At 38.1% G+C, this 21,052-nt stretch overlaps 1 protein-coding gene across 5 annotated transcripts in view; it reads left to right on the top strand.

The window, feature by feature from the left end:
* Positions 1-21,052, top strand: part of LOC133530236 (counting factor associated protein D-like) — a 31,384-nt gene that overhangs the window by 8,360 nt on the left and 1,972 nt on the right. For 2 of the 5 annotated variants that reach the window (XM_061868109.1, XM_061868107.1), the window contains 11 exons: positions 6,898-6,939; positions 7,643-7,750; positions 8,849-9,128; positions 10,226-10,322; positions 11,281-11,404; positions 12,144-12,279; positions 13,103-13,354; positions 14,549-14,862; positions 15,527-15,653; positions 16,074-16,176; positions 16,945-17,034. In XM_061868109.1, the coding sequence (XP_061724093.1) occupies positions 8,863-9,128; positions 10,226-10,322; positions 11,281-11,404; positions 12,144-12,279; positions 13,103-13,354; positions 14,549-14,862; positions 15,527-15,653; positions 16,074-16,176; positions 16,945-17,034 (1,509 nt within the window). In that variant the 5' untranslated portion in view covers positions 6,898-6,939; positions 7,643-7,750; positions 8,849-8,862. Of the gene's footprint in view, positions 1-1,782; positions 1,912-6,897; positions 6,940-7,642; positions 7,751-8,848; positions 9,129-10,225; positions 10,323-11,280; positions 11,405-12,143; positions 12,280-13,102; positions 13,355-14,548; positions 14,863-15,526; positions 15,654-16,073; positions 16,177-16,944; positions 17,035-21,052 lie in introns of those variants that run through there. The other 3 variants (XM_061868105.1, XM_061868106.1, XM_061868108.1) reach the window with 3 other exon arrangements.

The raw sequence follows: 21,052 nt of genomic DNA, 5'->3' as shown, positions 1-21,052 counted from the left end.
AAACCTTACTTACAATAAGCTCAAGAAGGCTTGTGTTGTGGGTACTCAGAGAACGATATAATATTGGGAGCGTGCACGACTGTCACGCAACCTAGTGTCCGCAATTCTAGGGGAAAACGTCAATTTACTACATCTTATAAAACTACTCCAAAACTAAAAACTACTGAACGGATTTTCATACGACTTTCATCTATCAATAGAGTGATTCTTGAGGAAGGCTTAAGTATATAACTTGTTAAGGTTTTGTGTAAATTGTTTGAAATATAACGATGTTGTCGGAAAAAATCACGCTGGCTAGGAGCTTTAATCGAAAACGCTGCCTAATCCGTTTGAGCTATAACAACACAATGTATGATGGGGTTGTTTCTCATTCATAGGTCTACAAAAAAGTCCGCGATGTGAAATGTCTATCTTTTAAGGATAACTTACTATATCCATTCTTAACTTCTAGAAAAAGATCACGTAATATGTGGCATTTGCAAAGCTATTTACATGGATACATTATTAACAATTATCAAAATAAATACATTCGTTATATTAAGCATTTCATACAGATAACAATGGTCCCTTACACCATACAATTTAATCGAATATTTCAGGAGTAATCGTAAATCAAAGTTTCATTTCGAGCCATATAATTGTACGAAATGTTAAAGACGCTATCCGCAGTTAGTTCAAATTTTTACCACCTTATGCGCTGGGATCGCTTTACTTACCCCCACCACGCACTTCGCACGGTCCCAATACCTACAAATACTTAAATGCATAGAAAGCACCCATGTCTCGGAAATAAATATCCGTTCTCATCACACAAGTAAACCTTGCCGGAATTCGAACCCAGGACTATCAGCTTCATATGTAGGGTCACTAACTCACTACACTGCAGACTGGGCCAGACCGGTCGTTAAAAATATCTACAAATCTTACTCCCTTAGAAGTAAAGTTGTGCACAAATACCGACTCGCATATAGCGACTGCTATTGAAATTATGATTGAGATGCATTAGGGTAACTTTGAGTGCATTTATTAAATAGCAAATATCTACTAATTAAAACAAAAATATTACTTTGCTAATCCACGAAACAATAACGTGCAAGCACAGCGTGCAATCGAATCAGTGCTAACCCGTTTACTATCTCGCGTATTTTTACATGTAAGTAATGAATGTTACCACCCTCTCCCCGCAGAAATAAATACACGTATTAAGGTGGGAGGGTGTTTATATTAATTGCGTGTAAAAAAGGGAAGTAAGAACTAAGAACGGGTCAGCACTGATCGACCAGCGTGTTATTATTACGCGGATTAACAAAGTATTATTTTTATTTTATTAATGAGGATTTCCGCGAATTCTATTCTAGGGGCGACGTCTGAGATTAATAATTGAGTAAGTTTAGGTTCTAAGTCAAGTTTAATACCATTTTCAACTACGCAGACATATTATTGAAAGTAATTGCAGTAGCTTTCATTAAATACAAAGAAAACAAAGGACGAATAGGACATTCAACTTTTAACGCATAAATCGGTAGAAACTTCAGAGGTACCGGTGAAATATTGACAAAATGCACATTTAAGAGAAAATTTATAGTGAAATATACTATAAATTTTCTCTTAAATGTCCCATGATTAGTGCCAAAATTACCCCGCTATCGAAGTCACCCCAATGCACCTTCCTTAAAAAATCTACAACAAGAATTGAACTAGTTAAACTGGATGTGATCGCAGAAAATAGCATAACATTTTTACATGTAATCCGTTTGTGAGGCTTGGCTTATATAAATAAACAATGTAGTGGGGATAAGCCCAGTTGCGTGTGCGCCGGCTTTGTGGTACAAGGCCCGTATAGAACTTTATTATTAACTGTTTATTTTATTGAGATGAAAATAGTGTTATGTGTGGCGCTTTGCGCTGTCGGTAAGATGATTTTGTTTACAATAAGTTTTTTTTGTCAAATTTTCGTTTTTAATACAAGCTTTTATCGCTGACTGTACTTTTCATGCAACAGGCAACTAATACTTATCAAGACAATTGTTACAAACTCAAACACACATTGGATGCGTTGTTTTATCAGAGAGCTCCGATGGCCACCTCCTGTGTCCATCATCAGATCAGCTCGATGGTACCATAATATTGCATTGTCATCCAACTTACATATGTATGTGAAGTTTCAACTCAATGGAAAAATGGGAAGTGGGTCTAATTTAGCTTGCAAGATTTGACCCGAGCAAACATAGGTATTACAAGGGTCAAAATTCTATCCGATATCTTGTTTTTTTGTGCCCAAAAAATGTAACGGAGTGTAGCTTTTTGTATGATATGAAATTTAATTTTTAATCATTCTCATGGTAAATGTAATCTACAACTAGAGACTTTTTAATAAAAAATAAAACTGACTTCAAATAAAAATTACCTTCAAATACTCTTCAAATACAAATAATAACATTTGAAGAGTTCCCTCGATTTCTCCAAGATCCCATCATCAGGCCCGACCCCGACTTGGTGCCAACGGGACCATCTCGGGGTTATACTCGTACGATTAAAAAAAAAATTTGAAACTCGGTTCACGATTCTTGGAGATATCGAGTAACATACATACAAAAAAAATCCATTTAATCAATCAATCAATCAATCATTTATTTATTTCTTTTCTTCTTCTTTTTTGAATTCGGTTAAAAAGACATGCAATAGCACTCGATTTTTTATTTTTATTTGATAAAATACAGTAATACAAGCATGACAGAGTAGTCCAAAACAAGACAAAAAAAAAATCCGACCCACAAACAAACATTAGAAGTTAAATAAAAGCTTGTAATGGCACATTTGAAGATTAATATTCACTTTATTTTAAGATTAATGACGATTCGAACCTTGACTTTTTAGTTGAATATGAGTTCATAGGGTCAAAAAACAACACGAACTAGAATTCAGGATTTGTGCATAGCATAGGTACCAAATATCCCAATTATTTAATATTAGAAATGCATTTTTTTTAATTCATCATCATCATCATGCGCACACGCATTCACAGGCAGAAGCTGGTCTTAAATATTTTGATACGTTAATGACAGTTGAAATTAACAAAAAATAAAAGAAAATTGAATATACTTACAAAAATAATAATTATATTTTCCAACCTGGCGGCGTACATGAAATTTTTCAGTCATTTTGGGAATGTTGAGAATGTTGGTTCTTATCTACCTACTTCCTACTACCCCAAGGTTGTCTGGAAGAGATCACTTCTTAGCGATAAAACCGCCTGTTGTTACCTAGCTTTTAACTGTATTTCATTTTTCTTTCATCTTGTCCTGTTTATCTGTGCTATATGGAATGTTATTTCTTTCTTTCTTTCTTTCTTTCTTTCTTTCTTTCTTTCTTTTAAAAATACTATTTTTCAACTGAACACGCATATAATACAACCTTAGATAAAATTGAAGACCAGTAAATGACCAGTGAACCTTGCTGCAGTGGGTAAAGGTCAGCTTGTGTCTGAAAGACAAGTTAATAATAAAGACTTATGGCGTTCTTCATAAAACCTATATGTCATTTTGAAATTCGTGATTGTTAGAAAGAGACGAAAGGACCATACAACTTTGTATGGAGCCTGGTCCAAAAACCAACAGCAATGAGAGTTAAGTCATGTATTTCCATGTACTTCATTTCGTTCCATGGGCCCCAAGCGGAATTCCATCGCAGAACTGAGATATTGGTATTTTAGTTAAAATGTCGTTACTCTTATTACCTAGGCGATATGGTTCAAGTAGGTAAATTAATTGCTGCAGGGTAGATTTTCGCGCACCGCTGGGTGAGCGTGTTGCCCAGCGGTGGACTCTATTGACATGCCTAGGTAATAAGGGTGACGACATTTTGAATAAAATACCAATATCTCAGTTCTGCGATGGAATTCCGCTTGGTGCCCATAGAACGAAATGAAGTACATATAAATACCTATCTAATAACCTTAAAAGTAATTTGTCCGAAATATACAGTATGTAAATTAACTAAAACCATTTACTCAAACCCGTTAATATTTAGGTCATACTAAGCAACTTTTACCATGGGACCAACCCCGATATCACGAAATAAAATTTGGCTACGTCGTACATTTGGGCTGGTCTGGCGTTGACATTTTCTATGGGAGAGTTAATGTTTTTTCGCGATAACGGGGTTGGCCCCATAATAAAAGTTGCTGAGTATGACCTAAATATTAACGGGTTTGAGTAAATGGGTTTAGTTATTTTACATACTGTATGAGACAGCTCAATTTATTGGTGTTTTCGACATATTCACTTCTCAAACAACATTCAAATATAAAATAAATCAGCTAGTATAGTACGCGCAACTAAAATGTTAGAAATACATAGTGGATGGGTTAATTTTTAACTTCTTACTTGTTTCACTTGTTGTACAAATGTATTCAAAACTACCAAACCGATTTTGATGGAATTATTATCGATAAATTTGTCCGGTGACATATATGTAGACACATTTTCAACTTCTGTAAAAGAAAAGGTTCCAATCTATGTTATTTTTTCAAGATATTTAAATTTGACTCAATGTCACTATGACAATGTTCAAATTTCAGTTCAATAAAAGTGATTTGAACCATAGAACTCTGTAATATTGGGCCAGCGATATGGAGATTGACAGTAATTCTTATTTACTGTTCCATAGCAGTCGTTACCAGCATGTATACACAACAAGTAGGATATATATATAAACATCGGCGAATTCACCTTGAAATGTTATTTTATTTACATAATTCCATCAGTTAATGTCTGATTAAAGTATGTTGGTGCCTATATGTCGCAGTCATCTGGTTTAGTTAGCCAACTAATAAGTCGCCTAGGCCGATAGAAAATCACTCAACGCTTAACTTGGTGCATTGAAAGTCAGCTGTTTGAAGACGACTGGTTCACTTAGCCAAGTGATATAAATGTAAAACTTAAAGAAATGAAATTACTATATTATAAAATAAATAAATAAAAAATAAAAAATTACAATAAAATACTAACCTAACCTAACCGAACATCAAATTCATCAATGTCCAAATTAACTACATAAATGACCACACGAAATTCAGCCATCTGGTTAAACGTTGCGTTCAATTAGTTGGCTAGTTGTTCTTCAGCCAACTAATTAGCTGGCTAATTTAATCAGTGGACTCCAACATATAATGAATTCTCAAAGGATGTTATTTAATTGGCTTCCAGATTGATCTGATAACAATTTCTGCGTCGTCCTTTTTTGTTTGAATGTTTTTAAGGAGCTTTAAAAATTAAGTTTGTTGATTTATAAACCAGTTCTGCTTTGAGACGTGAATAATAAAAGGATAAATAATTATAAGGGTCAATTAATAACTGCCAAGCGTGATCTTGGTTGCATCGACTATAGTGTGTAGGTATATTTAGGTATATCTACAAGGTGGAAAAAATAATGGGCGAATAATAGAAGAACTGGTGGCCTCGCGGTAAGAGAGTGCGACTTGCAATCCGGAGGTCGCGGGTTCAAAGTGTTCAAACCTAGGCTCGTGCCAATGAGTTTTTCGGAACTTGTACGAAATATCCTTTGATATTCACCAGTCGCTTTTCGGTGAAGGAAAACATCGTGAGGAAACTGGACTAATACCAATAAGGCCTAGTTTACAACATTCTCGGTTGGAAGACTTGGAAGGTCAGATGGCAGTCGCTTTCGTTAAACTAGTGCCTACGCCAACTCTCGGGATTAGTTGCCAAGCGGACCCCAGGCTCCCAAGAGCCGTGCAAAATGCCGGGAAAACGCGAGGAAGAAAGCGAATTTTTTTAAAAGCCGTTTTGTATATTTAAAATATAAAAGAGTGTTTCCCTTAAGTAAAATGAGCTGACAATGGTTTACAAAGTCGAATGCCTTGCTCATGTCAAGGAAGATGGACATGATCGGCACTTTGTCATTAATAGCTTCTGTGATGTACTTTACAAAAGCCAATTTTAATGAACAGCTTTTGAGAATACATATATGTCGCAGTCAACTGGTTAAATTAGCCAGCTAATTAGTTGGCTGAAGAACCACTAGCCGAGTCATTTCAAGTTCAGGGCCTATTATTTTTTCCACCCTGTATGTTAGGCCAGAAAACTCGTTGGCTCTTTATATTTAGCTCACGCCAGACCGGTATTGTCTTTTATTTTTCATTGCGAAACTTGTTTTATAATCCCTTAAGGGGTTGTACAAGCGTGTTCGTAAATATGTATACATTTCTCCATTGCAATAAGGTGTAAAAAGGTATACATATTTATGAACTTGAATGTATAAGTATAATTTTAAATGAATAATCCCGACTGCGGCTAAGCTTCGCAAGTAATTCTATTACTAGGACATATACGCTATGTTACTCCGACAACTAAGACCATAATTACACTTCAGAGCACCACTAAATGTTCCAAATAGTCCGTTTCTTGTTTCAGATTAGAAATTTTATAACCTCAAAAGTAGTGGAAACTTTTTTCCTCAAAAATTAAATCTTATTGTAACTATTATGCACTGAATTATAGTGTCGTTTACATATTATTGTACCGTAATATTACATATCATAGGAACCCTAGCATTTCGGAAGAATCTAATATTAAAAAAACGAGGCATAGTACAAAGCTCCAAATCTCTAGAACAGTTCAGTTAATTAAAGATCCCTTTTTCATGTTTGGGTTCATCACACAATTTAATGTTTGGGGCGTAGAAGAACCAACGCCATCTTGGAAAATGTGTATGGAAGATTCCACTACCCTCGTGGATCAATTTTGGAATCCTTCGCTTTCTCGGGTATCAATATAGCAGCACATCTCATCGCGCAGAACGAGGAATTAAATAACAACTAATGTCCTATAATATTAAAGGTCCTAACACTTACTTATCGTACCTGTTCTGTTTCAGTAGCGGTGAGCGGGTCGCCGGGTCTCTTCGGTGGCTTCGGAGGTATTGTCAATAAATATTAATTATTATGTTTATTCGCAGCATTTTTTTTTAGTTTAGGTTTAGGTATGGGCATTGTGAATGTCATCTCGCTTTGTGTGGTAGGGCACAGCCAGTGGATGTCATTCCAGATCTAGAGCAGAGCCCAACTGGGGATGTACCTCAACCTTACAGAAAACAGCAGCCAAATAACGCTAGACCCTACTCATAGTGTTGTATTCCTGCCGGTGAGTAAGGTTGCCAGAGCTCAACGAGGGGGGGGGGCGGGTTTAGGGTCGGCAACGCGCATGTAACTCCTCTGGAGTTGCAGGCGTACATAGGCTACGGAGACTGCTTACCATCAGGCGGGCCGTATGCTTGTTTGCCACCGACGTAGTATAAAAAAAAAAGAAAAAAATATTGTATAGTTTAGTTACATATTGAAGAATAGTTAAATATTTGTACATTTATAAAATTTTACATGAAATAATGACGTTTTTGACACATTGCTAGCGCTTCTCGCACCCTCGGTTTAAATAGTTATAAACTAGACTTTGCTCTCGTGTGACACATACAACTTTTCACCTCAGTAGTGAGAACATATTAAAGTTAAAGAATCAATATCAAGTAAAGTTAACCACATTTATTTACATTCTCACTCCCTGGAGTGACGAAAGTAAGCTTGTTCGAGCTGCTGAGGTGAAAATGTATTTTCTTATTATTACAGATTCAGTGAGCAGCACACTCACAAAACTGCCGCAGTCAGTCAACCAACGTGTTAATACTGTTCAAGAAACCATCCCGTTTTCCGATGGCCGTTTCGATAAGGTTTTTGGTAAGAATTTAACTAATTTCTGTTCTACGTGTGAAAGCAGCAACTTTCGAGCAATAGATCACATGTTTGTCGATTCTTATGTGGCACAACAATTCCGTTATGTAACTATACTATACTGTATACTATTGAACGCCATCCGTCAAACTCAAGAACGTCATGCAAACGCCAATATCTCTGGCATAAGCTGGCAAATGTAAACTACCGTATACTGGAAACGTTGAAGATTACTTTGACAACGTACGCACTTGTAAGCGTTCTTGGCGCTACGGGCATGATTTCTTACAATTCCTTTACCTTTTGAACACTTTATGTCATAAATACAAACATCACTCAAACGCCAAGCTCCCGGGCGCAAGGGAGCTAATATAAACCTTACTTTAAAGTGTTAAGGTTACTTTGACAGCATGCGTCATAACACCTTTAATTGTCCTTGGCGCTGTGGGCATGACTAGTCACGACCACTTTAGGTGTTCTTGGCGTGGGTTCTTGGCATTCAAGGGTTCTAACTTTTACTTATCTAGGCATAAGGAATTGACCGACAAAATCACAAAACAACAATTTAGCAAATTGTACGTGATAAATTATGAGAATTAGGCCGCAATAAAAGTCTCAAAAAGCGAAAGGTTCAAAAAGCAGAACCTTGTGCATTGCGTAGTGTCAAGGCATGAGAGATAAACAAACAGCTTTCGAATTAAACAGCATTTTATGGTACATTATGACATTAATCTGTCCCAAACTTGGTGAAAAAGTGTTAAATTCAACTACGCTAATTTTTTATCGAACTCTTGGCAGTGACAATGTATACCGGGTGTCTTCTATTATACGAGCAAAATTAGTAGTTAGATATCCTACTAATAGAATTTGCAAACGTCGATTTGTTCCTATTAGTTGACTATCAAAGTCTCTTTATTTTTGTAATGATAACTGTATTTTTGTTTGTTTTTCTCTGTGTGGGTACCAACTTAAAGGATGACCCACGTTAGACCGGGCCGGGTCCCGGCCGGAGCTTCCGGCACTTATTTTTCTATGGCAGATGACCGGTGATCACGTGATTCCATGAAAATGATGAAGATCCTTAATAATAATTTTGTTCCACAGGATCATCGGACGAAATGGTCAAGAGTTTCCGTAAGCAGCAAACCAAGTCCTTCGCATCACTCTCCGACATCCTTCCGGCCGGTCTAAAACTTCCAGACCTAAAGCTGCCCACGTCCCTCCCTATCCCCGGCATCCCCGGGCTCGGTCTGCCTTCGGGTAGTCCTGGAAGCTCTGGGGGATCTGGGCCGGCTCCGCCTCGACCGAAGTTTGAGCGGTCGCTGCATTTACACGAGGATCTTATTGTGCCGTTGTCTGGATTCACTCAGAGCTTTGAGATAGAGTAAGTTATTCCTCTAGTGTATTGCTAGTCTTTAAAGACCACTTGCCACTAACTCGGGGTTAACCGGCTGAACCCGGACTTACCATTACAATTCAACCCTGTGTTAGGTTATGGTGCAAGCCCAGCGATCCCATGACGCTCCCCTAACGGCAAAGAGGATGACGCCGCAGGGGATGTTAGTGGGTATTCTCCTCCCCTTCCTCTGGCTAACAGAGGGTGTTACGGGAGGAGCGAGTCCCACATACCACCCCCCAATGGGCTTCCCCGGCCCGGGGGTGAGATGCGTAAATGCATTTACCCCTGCGTTAGGTTATGGTACAAGTGGCCCTGACTGTATTGACCGCCAGTTTTCATGTCCAAAAATCTCACGCGCCCCAATATCATCAAGTAACTTTCAGTATTTAACAGTTTACTGCGACCTTTATTGTGTCAGCTCTACTTCCCGACTGCCTGGATATCCATTAAACTTCGTATAGTTATAATATCACAAAAAATACTAGCAAGCTAATGTGAATGTTACTACCACAGTAATTTATACAATGTTATGGTATTACTCTGGGTCGCTTATCAGGTTGGCCGCCGAATGTAGAGGGCCGACCGCGATCACCGAAGTTCGCAAATTGCGGGCATCTTTCTTTGTCAGTATAATTACGCGTTAATTGGAGTAAAAGAGATAGATGCCTGCAGTTTGCGAACTTCGGTAACCGCAGTAGGCCCTCCGAGTTTGCCACCTACATTGACTGTATGCAGCAAACGCAGCAAGCTAACGACCCAATGCGACACAAAACACTTTATCAGCGTTCTTGGCGACGACACATGCTTCAACGGTATTGACGGTTAAATAGTTCATCAAAGTACATCTACATACCCCAGTTATGCCAGTCGGTGGTCTTGCTTAAATTGCCTGGAACCTAAAATACTCGGCTTCGAAGCCTCTCTTACCGCTCGGGTACCGAAGTTTGTAAATTGCGGACATCTTTCTCTTTTACTCGTGAAAGATGATGCCTGCAATTTGCGAGCTTCGGTGTTCGGGGTAGGTCCTTAGCGCTCAGAGATAGTTTTCAATAAGTTTTATTAACATCATCTACCTGTTCTAGGTGGCACGCTGAATCTGACACGATGCGTAAGGTCCTGGAGGGTGGCAACACCGTATACCGGTCACCGAAGCCCGACGGCAAAGTGGAGTTCCTTGAGGTACACCCAACCTTAAATAAATGTCAGCAGGAGAGTTGAGGCGAAAGATTACATTACATGAATATTGTTGCTGGAATTCTTCAATTCCAATAGTTTTTTGGGTTGATTTCTTGTTGTCATTCTGTCCCGTCAGCCAGCAGACACAAACGCGTGTTTGGGGAATTTTAAACTGCCTAAAAATCAGCCGGTCAAAGTGACAATCGTTATCACTTCGACAACGAAACGCTTTGTGTCTCTATCACTCTTCGATATTGTATGTCTATGCTCTTCGATATTAGAACGATAGTGACATTTCCGTTTCGATCACTAAGGAGCGTAAGCGATTTGCACGTTGACTACTCGATCAGGTTTCAAAGTGACCCAGGAGAATATAATGACCATGGCAACGATTGACAAGAAAAAGTCGATTTACACATTTAATTATTTACTGCAGTTAAAACTTACGTAACATATTATTTTGGAGTTTGTAGAGATTTAATATCGTATTAAAATCATGTTGTTGCGTCTACTGAGACCTTAACAGGTTTGACAAGCCCTGCTGCAGTTTTAGAATGTCTCATTTACATACCTGCTAGAGCACTGTCTTTTAAAACTTATTACATGTTATATAAAATGTAGGTAGGTCCAATATGTAACTTAAGTTGTCTATTTCCGAAAGTTATGGATTGTTTGAAAATTAACATTGTTTAGAAACTGGACGATTGTGGATTTTACTTTAGTACTCAGCGGAAACATGCTTTTTGAAGTAAAGGAGCGACTAATTCATAAGTGTGATAGATGTCGATATGTTTACGATAGATGGCTCTTGATACGCTTACAATAATCAGGGATATGATAGAAATATTCTTCATGGGTGAATTGGCATCAGAGCAGCGACTTCGAATCTCACCCAAAGTTGTGTGTTGTGATATTTCTCCTTTACTCCAGAATATTACAATTTGGAATTGAAATATTTCAGATTCGAGAGGACCAAGAAGGAAAGAGTAAGGCCCACCGCTGCACACGTACAGTCGTCTCGTTGGCTGCGCCTGCTCATAAGTCCTTCCCTGGTCTGCCTGACTTAAGCGACTATGATTTCGTCGGTAAGTTATCTGAAAGGAATTAGGAACTTTAAGACCTTTAAGTCAAGCCTTAGTTACTTTAAGACTGAAACAAATAATTGTTAGAATAGTAAATTGTTAACTAAGGGATAAAAGACACCAATTTCTGATGAGGTATTTTCTCACACCGTTCAAGCGCCAATAGTTTGAGGCAAAATGGGTACTTTTCACTCGACATAAACACTCGACTTTTCATTTCGAATACGAGGAAAATAAAATACCAACCTCAAGAGATTGGCAAAGACCAGAGAGCTGAATGTCATGCTGACCGCCGACGCCCATTAGACTGGGTATGGCACCAGAAAAAGAAGGGTAAAAGTTTACTTTTAGAGTATTTTTGAGGGTACTTTCAATTAACATTTTAAGTAAAAGGATCGTTATTTATGGAATCTGAAGTTAAATATCAGAATGCAAATTATACAACAAATTGAATCTATTTAGAAACGAGTTTTCATTTCATTATTAAAAAAAAAAGAAAAACAAAACGTAATTCAGAACTAGAATGCCCTAGAGCAGACGCAGACACCTATCTCTTTCAGCCCGCTTCATAAATAAACAATGAGCCACTTTCAGAGCATGAGAAATGAAAAGATAATTTCCTCGTCAGTTTAAGGCTCGGCTGAGGGAGGTTGTTGAGGTGATCTGTAGCGCATACATATTTTCTAAGAATTTTATAATCTAGCTAGTAAAGCTGTAATAATTATTTTTATGTGACCTGCAGGAACCGCAACATCGGAGCTATGGAGGAAAGTAATAAAGGGCAAACCAGGTGAAAATGGCGCAGTCAAAGGAGAAACCCTTACGGTCACCCATGAGATGCTGGTCGCGCGAGAGAAGGAAGGGCCAGTGCCGGTCAGGTCAGTACAAATTCAACGCGTGACTTCTTCTTTTCTAGAAGGAGATTTTCTTAAAGGAGGAGGAGACTGCTAGACTCGTAGTCTTGCAATCTCCTTTCTGAAAATTTTGCACCAATCCTTCTGCCAATCTTTCCTGATACTTTTGCCATCATGATGGATAGGAGAGAGTACCAATAAAGTCTGAGGGAGGTGACTATTTTCTGTTGGACAGAATGAAACAGTTCCAAGTGTCTTACCAGTTGGCAGAATATATTTGACACAACTGACGAGTAACATCAAATCTCAAAAGTTTTTTCGGGTCCTGCTTCCCTACATTACGTCGTGTCAGGTTCTTGGTTTAATAAGGTTCAGGTTTCTAGTAGTGCATTGGAAAAGCCCACTATTATCTTCCTATAACTCCATCATGATGGACTAACCTGATTCCTGAACGGCATGGTCCGGATTCTTTCAACATGATTTAACAGTATAAATAAATATAAGAGTCTCGGTAGAGAGTACCATTTTGTACCATTTGGCGTTGAAACTCTAGGTCCATGGGGTCCCAGCGCGCATAAGTTTTTTGGAGAAATCGCGAAACGTCTAGTTGACGTAACTGGTGACCATAGCGGCTTCCTCGCACAACGTATCAGTATTGCGATATAACGAGGAAATGCCGCCAGCATCCTTGGTACAATGCCTCAAGGGCCTATTTTAGATATAAGCTAGTTGTAGTAATCATCTCTATATATCCATTATGTATAAGTATTGTTATTGTAAATACATGTTATTTTTCATTTAACAGTTAACAGTGACAAACAATTAATGCCATACCTTCCTTCCCCAGATACTCCGTGACAACAGACAGCTCCATCCTCGGGCCGGCCAGCGACGTCTACATCCACACTTACAAGATCCTGCCTCCCCCCACCGCCGCCATCAAACCCGACACGACTAAATGCAAGACCATTGAAGACGCGACTCCTCGACAGAAGAGAGCGGATTTTTTCTCCAAAATTACTGATACCGTGTCGAAGTTTAACCCAGTTCAGGATTTGTCGCTGCCTTTTGGAGGAGATATTGGCCCTAAATTTGACAGGTAGGTGTAAATATGTAAAAAAACCGGCCAAGAGCATGTCGGGCCACGCTCAGTGTAGGGTTCCGTAGTTACTCTTCCGTCACAATAAGCTAAACTGGAGCTTAAAGTATAGTAAATTGTTAACCAAGGGATGAACCGGTACCTTTCACCCGAGTTAAACAAATAGGCAAATTTGCATAATCAGTACCTAATTAAAGTAAGTCTTTTTACTATGAAGGGATTTTTTTTTGCGATAACTCAAAAACAGCTAAACTGATCATGTCCGCTATAGTTTTCATTTAATGTCTTTCTTAAGCTCTACTTCCACGATTTTTTTCATATTTTTTGGACCTATGGTTCAAAAGTTAGAGGGGGGGGGACACATTTTTTTTTTCTTTCGGAACGATTATCTCCGAATATATTCACTTTATCAAAAAATGTTTCTTGAAAACCCCGTATTAGTTTTGAAAGACCTTTCCAACGATACCCCACACTCTAGGATTGAAGTGAAAAAAAAATTTCACCCCCACTTTACGTGTAGGGGAGGTACCCTAAAAAAAATTAAATTTTAAGATTTTATTATACGACTTTGTCGCCTTTATTGATTTATATATCCATGCCAAATTTCAGCTTTCTAGCACTAACGACCACGGAGCAAAGCCTCGGACAGACAGACAGACAGACAGACAGACAGACAGACAGACAGACAGACAGACAGACAGACAGACAGACAGACAGACAGACAGACAGACGGACATGGCGAAACTATAAGGGTCCCTTTTTATGCCATTTGGCTACGGAACCCTAAAAAACGTTCCATGAAGCTTTGGCGAATTAGGTCACATTGTTGAAAATGCACTGAAATTGGACTGATATATGAAAGTTACGTAACGTCTTGAGGTGATCTATGTACTATTAAATTATTTAGTTGAATCTAAGGAAGTTACCTCGAAAGTAGCTTTTCAAGAATGTAAACTATTTTGCTTAAAGGGATAAGTTCGCCTTTGTACACATTTATTGATTTCGCTCTTTGTTTATATAGGTACACACTATTATTACTTCTACAAAAGTGCTATAATGTAACCATTGTAAGAGAGATTGTCGCTTCTAAATATGTCGAGTGATATCTGTCGCATTCGAAAGACACCAGTTCTTCATAAAATACAAGCTTTTTTATCAAACGAACTAGATTGAATGTGTGATCTTTAATTCAAGCTTCAAAGACCAATTCAAACGGAACTACCTCGATCCAGCCGAAGAGGCAGTCCGCAAGAACCTCCTGACCCAATCCACCCGCTTCATCGAGGCCGGCAACCGGGCCACATCCAGCTTCAAGATGGGCGTGAACTTCCTTGCTGACCGTTTAGAAGAGGAGATAAGCCAGCTCTTCGGAGTGAGGGAGCCTGAAGGCTTGGTCGAGGTGGGAATGGTGCCGTTCCCGTATTCGGAGACGGAAGTGAAAACTGCGTCTGACAAGCTGCCTGAGGAGTTTGATTGGAGGAAGTATGGTGCTGTGTCGCCTGTGCGCTGTAAGTATCTACATATTATGAAGCTTAGGGCCAGTTGAAACTACTGTTACTGAAATTCTCAGCAGCTATGAAATCTTCCAAAAAAATGGCAAACGTTTTATAACGGTGACAGGCGGTTCAGTGCAACCGATCCTTAATGTTGTGCAAAGATTCCTTGGGAACCTTCAAAACTTATTTTATTTCGTATTGTTACAAGTTTTTATTTAACTTGCCTTGTTAGTATGTTAGTTGGAGTGGGTCAAATTTTGAAAAGCAAAATTTGACCCACGTCCTGATTTCCGATTGACCTGAAAATTTGTATACATATGTAAGTCGGGTGATAATGCAATATTATGATGATATGGAGCTGATCTGATGATGGAGACAGGAGGTGGCCATAGGAACTATGTGATGAAATAATGCAACCGAATTGTTTTTAGGGTCTTTAGAATTGTCTTGATGAGTATTAGTGGCCCGAGGTAAAAAAGTATAGTCAACGATAAAAGCTTGTACCAAAAATAATATTTTTGGCAAATACATACTTATTTATACGGTAGTCATGAAATCGAAGTTTGTGTTACTTCATTTTATGCATGTTAGAGAATTAACCTTTCTTGAAAAAAAAATTACAAGATTTTTCGTAATTTTTTTTTTTAACTAATAATAAATGTATCTGTACCCATAGACCAGGGAACAACATGTGCTTCATGCTGGGCCTTCGCCGTGGCGGCCTCCACGGAGGGTGCGCTCTTCAAGAAGACGAATAAGCTGGTACCACTCAGCCCCCAGTGCCTCGTCGATTGCGGCAAAGCGTAAGTGTTGGAGTATAGATGTCAACACCCGCCGGCCAGGAGACATGATGGACCTTCGCCGTGGCTCCACGGGAAGACCAACAAGCTGGAGCCACTCAGCCCTCAGTGCCTCGTCGACCGCGGCAAACCCGCGCCACTTTTTGATATTTAACACATATCATATCAGTGAAAGAATAAGGATCAAAGTCAAATGGCGTTCTAAATGTTTTAATCATGTGTCTAAAGATGGCAGTAAATTTACTGTGGCTACAACATTTTCTTTGACAATCCACTTCTAAGTATTTCAAATTCTCTTTGCTATAATTCAATGCATAGTTGTTGAGATTTAATTCCGAACGAAAAACTTACCACTACTTTTGAGGTTATAAAATTTCTAATCTGAAAAAATCAGACTATAAATTCATTATAATTACTGTTCAGGTTCGGAGCGCAGGGCTGCGGGCCCACTTGGCCGAGCTTCGCGTACGACTACATCAAGAGCCGCGGCCTGGCCGCCTGGGACGAGTATGACTACGAAGCCAAGGTACATATTACTACAAAAGCAGTTCCGTTCGGTCAAAATGAGAACGAATATTATTTTTTCTACTCGTCGACTGTAATGGTTGAATTAAGATTTCGTATACCAAACTATAATTGCGTACTTTTCATGTATGGGCACGTGATCGTCACGTGACGCGCACCCATAGAAAATACTAAACGGGTGACTTCGCGCGTTTGTGTCTTTTGTACTACATTTTTGTCTACTGAGATACTATTTTCGTTAATTATTTAGGTATTATAGTAAAAAAAGTATTGTGATATAATCAAGCTTTTCAATCTCGCACCTTACTTAGGCACTGAAAAGCTCTCTTTTATAATAATCATTGTATAAAATACTAATAAATAAATAAATTAATTAATTAATGTCACACACAAACATCCTTACACAAATTGACTTTGCCCCATACATAAGAAGACTTGTGTTGCGTGTACTCAGACAACGTTATATATAATATATAAATAATTAAATATATAGAAATCACCCATGACGACCAAATATCTATGCTGATCAAAAATAAGTGTCCTTACCGGGATTCACACCTAGGCCCATCGGCTTCATAGGCAGAGGCACTATCGACTCGACCTGACCGGTCGTCTTATTTTACTAAACCTCATATTACACAAAAATAACTATTTATGCCCCTTCCAATGAATGAAAGAATGATATTGGATTATACAGGACTAGAAGTCCAAAATAAGTCGGTTGCATGATAATAGCGAGTATTGATGTTAAATAACTGTTATATTATAGGTGCTGGAGTGCAAGGACACCAAAGTATCTCCCGTGACGCACATCAGCGGACACGTCAACGTTACGGCCAAGAATGAGGACGCTCTCAAGGTACCAGATATATGTTCGAGTAGCCTCTTAAGAGCAATTCCTAGCTGAGCAACTTTTCAATTCTCGAATTTTTGAAGCTATGTTTCTGTCGCGCTGCGGTGGGCGGGAGCCGGAGCTATCTAAGTGTGAGTGCGCGCACACAGACGCGAGACTCGTGCGCTCGCTCATTGCGCGCCGTTCCGTCGACATCGCCCGCGAACCAGACGGAATTTATTCTGCGCTGCCCGACGCAAGATGTTTTTGTTGTTACCACGTAATATTGTTTTTCATTTTTATATTATACTGTATCTATTACACCCTAATACCAAACACCCTATCACCTGTACTAAATGTATTTTACACCTATGATGACAAAATAATAAATGATTGATTGATTGATATTAATTACCATATAGGTAAAAACTGCAAAAAAGAATGATGTCTCAGCTTCGGTTGTCGTCGTACAGTCAAGTGCAAAAATATGTATCGAAAGAATCGTCTCATAAATATGGTACTACGCTCTTATTACACTGGAATAAGATGCTATGGGACATATTTTTGAGTAAGATGTGTACACCCATATTTTTACACTTGACTGTACCTATCCGTATCAGTAAGTTGGGAGTGATCATGGTGTGTTGTGAAATTTTGTAAGTAGGTATAAATATACCTATGGTTAAACTACAATCTATTTAACTTGTAGTACGATGGGGCTAAACTTGGGCCGCCTTATTGAAGAACGTATTGCAATGACAATCTGGGTAAAGTATGTTGGGATAATGCCGGACAATTTTGGGACTAATTGAGAGAACTCGTGAAAAAATGTTTTTTCGAGATCTCAACACGTGACAGATTCTTGAAGTACGTAGCGAATCGTTAAATAATAACCGTAGATTCGGCCTGAATTTTGGTAATCTTCAATATAGAACGGTTTTAGTTTTGTACCTGTGTAAAGATGAGACATACTTTTTTTAGGGTAACGAGTGTTTTGCCATCAAGGGAGAACATTGGATGGTGAAAAAAAGTTGCTTCTAATGGAAAGAGAATAAGGTATCACAAAGAAATAGGTCCGGTGTCTACCCTTTTGTATCCGATCTTAACCCTGATCCAAAAATTGATAAAATTGTGGCTCTCAAACTTTGATACCTATGTCATAAGGCAATTTGATAAGTAAACAATGTGCTAAGAAACCTCTTATTGTAAGGTTTACCCGAAGTAATAAAAAAAACCACTAAAATAATAGATACGTTGCGAAGTTTTGACAATTTAAGATTTCGTGAACTGTACAGGTTTAGGGAAAGTGTAAATGTACTCGTATTGTTTATTGAATGGAATGTACTGGGAGATATTAAGTACTTAAGTAGGAGGGACAAAAATCAAAATAAAAATAATCGTGCCCAGTCATTTTTAATGAAGGTCGCCAAAAAAATAAGAATCAAACTTAGAAATCAAAAAGACTAAGTAGTTCTTTAAAAAGGTCAAGGTCACTGAGAGCCCATCTTGAAGTATGGAAAATAATTAAAATTGTGATTTTGTTGGTTTAATTATGTATATATAAATATATATATAGTTGATATACAATCTTTTTTTTTTGATAAAATGTAAGGATCGTATGTAAAGAGTAAAGTAAATATATAGGAAAAGAGAGATCTTGAAGCATTTTAAGGAAACTAATTTCGAAGCCCTATCTCTATTTTGTATCCGAAAGTAGCAATGTATGTATGCGTGCACATCTACATATGCATCCGTATGTGTAGGTACTTCATTGCGAAAAATTGCTCATTTATTTTACTCGATTTTGATATAAATTTCAACATGTATCATCATCCCTATACAATATAAATACTCTTTATTGCACACTTCAATAAATAAATAAATAAAATAAATAAATATTATAGGACATTATTACACAAATTGACTAAGTCCCACAGTAAGCTCAATAAGGCTTGTGTTGAAGGTACCTAGACAACGATATATATAATTATAAATACTTAAATACATAGAAAACACCCATGACTCAGAAACAAATATCCGTGTTCATCACACAAATATATGCTCTTACCAAGATTTGAACCCGGGACCATCAGCTTCATAGGCAGGGTCGCTACCCACTAGGCCAGACCGGTCGTCAATAAAAGAAAACAATACAAAAGAAAATTTAAAACACATAAGCACAGGTAAACAACATGCGGTCTTATCGCTAAAAGGCAACCTTTGGGTTGCGGAAATTAAAAAAAATACATTGTCAGTAACCGTCGCGCTGGTAGTGGTACTGGATAAAAATAATGGTACGAAAGTGTGATCAAGAAAACAATAAATGTGATAATTAAGGTCAGTAGGTAAATTGAAGAAAATTTAAAATTTGATAATCACTGCTGTTTTTTAAATAGGTAAAGATCTGATTGTTTCTGGTCCGATCTTTCCTGGAAGGGTTAAATCGGATATCGGTCTACAGCAGTGCTAGGTCTGTTAACACAATTACAAAAAGCAGTAAGCAGTATTTCGCATAAGCAGTTTGGCGAGTAACTTTAAAATTGATTATGTATATGTGCCTTTGAAAAATAAATGAAAAAAACAAACACAGTTTCATCACAATACGCAAAATAAATTACAGAGCGAAGATCGGATAGAAGGAAGAATTCGCGAAATTTACCTTGCTCTCTGTGATTGCACATAGCACAAGCCCGACTCCCTGAGCGACGCGGGGACACTGACAGTCGAGGCGCAATGAAATGGCGTCTTACACAATGTTGCCAACATTAAAAAATAAAGCCAAATTAGGAGGGGAAATGAATGTCCTACGTTCTTCACCCGCATCCGGTATTTACCCAACATACCTTAATCGTTGAACCGCCGCATTTCAAAATGGCCCTTATTTTGATATCGGCTAGCCGTAATGTAATACGGCGGATTATACAATACGACTGCGATACTTATATATAAATCCCCTCGTCAATGTAATTTCATTAAATTTGCTATCTAGTGGCAAACATCAAAGTAGTTATCTTTTACTTGTGACGCACAAGTGTGAGCAATGTAAAATACTATATTTCTAAAAAAAAAAATTCCTACTACGTAATAAAAGAAAATGTGATTATTAAATTATAATACGAAAGGTGGTCAAATCGCAAAATGCTGTCGTTTTATTTAAAATAATGAAATAATTAGACCAGTTCCGAAAGTACCGGGAAATCCCGGTTCTTTAAAACAGTACCGGGTCTGCAATCCCTAATAAGGATGTTATGCCCATCACTATTCCTTCTGTGTACGTATATTTAGAAACTGTCTCCGCCTCCAATTCGTGCGATAAGGACAACTGCAGCTCGGACCGAAATTCACTCGCAAAAAACTCAAAAATCGAGGTTTCGCTCTCGACTGTTTCCTCCTCCAAAACGCAACTAATCATTATGAAATTTTGGAAATTGCAAGAGGAAGAAATAATCTATGCCGCTATGTTTTGATTTTTTGGATATTTTTTGTCATATTTGTATACTGTGCCTTTTTTTACAGCCAATTCAATTGAGCCGTTTTTGCGATTTTCGAGGCGCTGTATCTTTCTTCAAAATAAAATAATCCAAAAAAGCAAAACATAGCGGCACAGATATTGATGATATTGATCTTATTTGAAAAAATCACTGCTCTAGGTTAAAAATCCAGGGAGGAATCAGTCGAGAGCGTTTGTATGGAAAAATCGCAACTAGGAATTCCTCTTAAGCCCCATTTAGTTAGACGTTTCAAGAACTTGCATGCAATATTCGATACATTGCTCACTGCAGAGTACAATGAATTCAGATGATCGAGCAAACACAGCAATATAGCGAAAATCACATGCAAGTTCTTGTAGCGTCTAAATGGTGCTTTATAACTACGAATTTGGTGCAGTATTTCTTCCCGAGGAGAGGCTGCAGGGTTACACAGCGCACGTACTTGCGCTAATTAGACAGTGATACTGATGTGTTTAGCGACCCCTCAGGCCCTTTTTGATTTCCTTATGATATCATGTTGTCGATGTTTTGCAAGCCTAAATACAATCAACTGG

Source organism: Cydia pomonella, chromosome 22, assembly GCF_033807575.1.
Source record: "Cydia pomonella isolate Wapato2018A chromosome 22, ilCydPomo1, whole genome shotgun sequence".
Classification (NCBI taxonomy): domain Eukaryota; kingdom Metazoa; phylum Arthropoda; class Insecta; order Lepidoptera; family Tortricidae; genus Cydia; species Cydia pomonella.
Note: the sequence above shows the minus strand (reverse complement) of the source record. Positions and strands in the feature narration are given on the sequence as shown.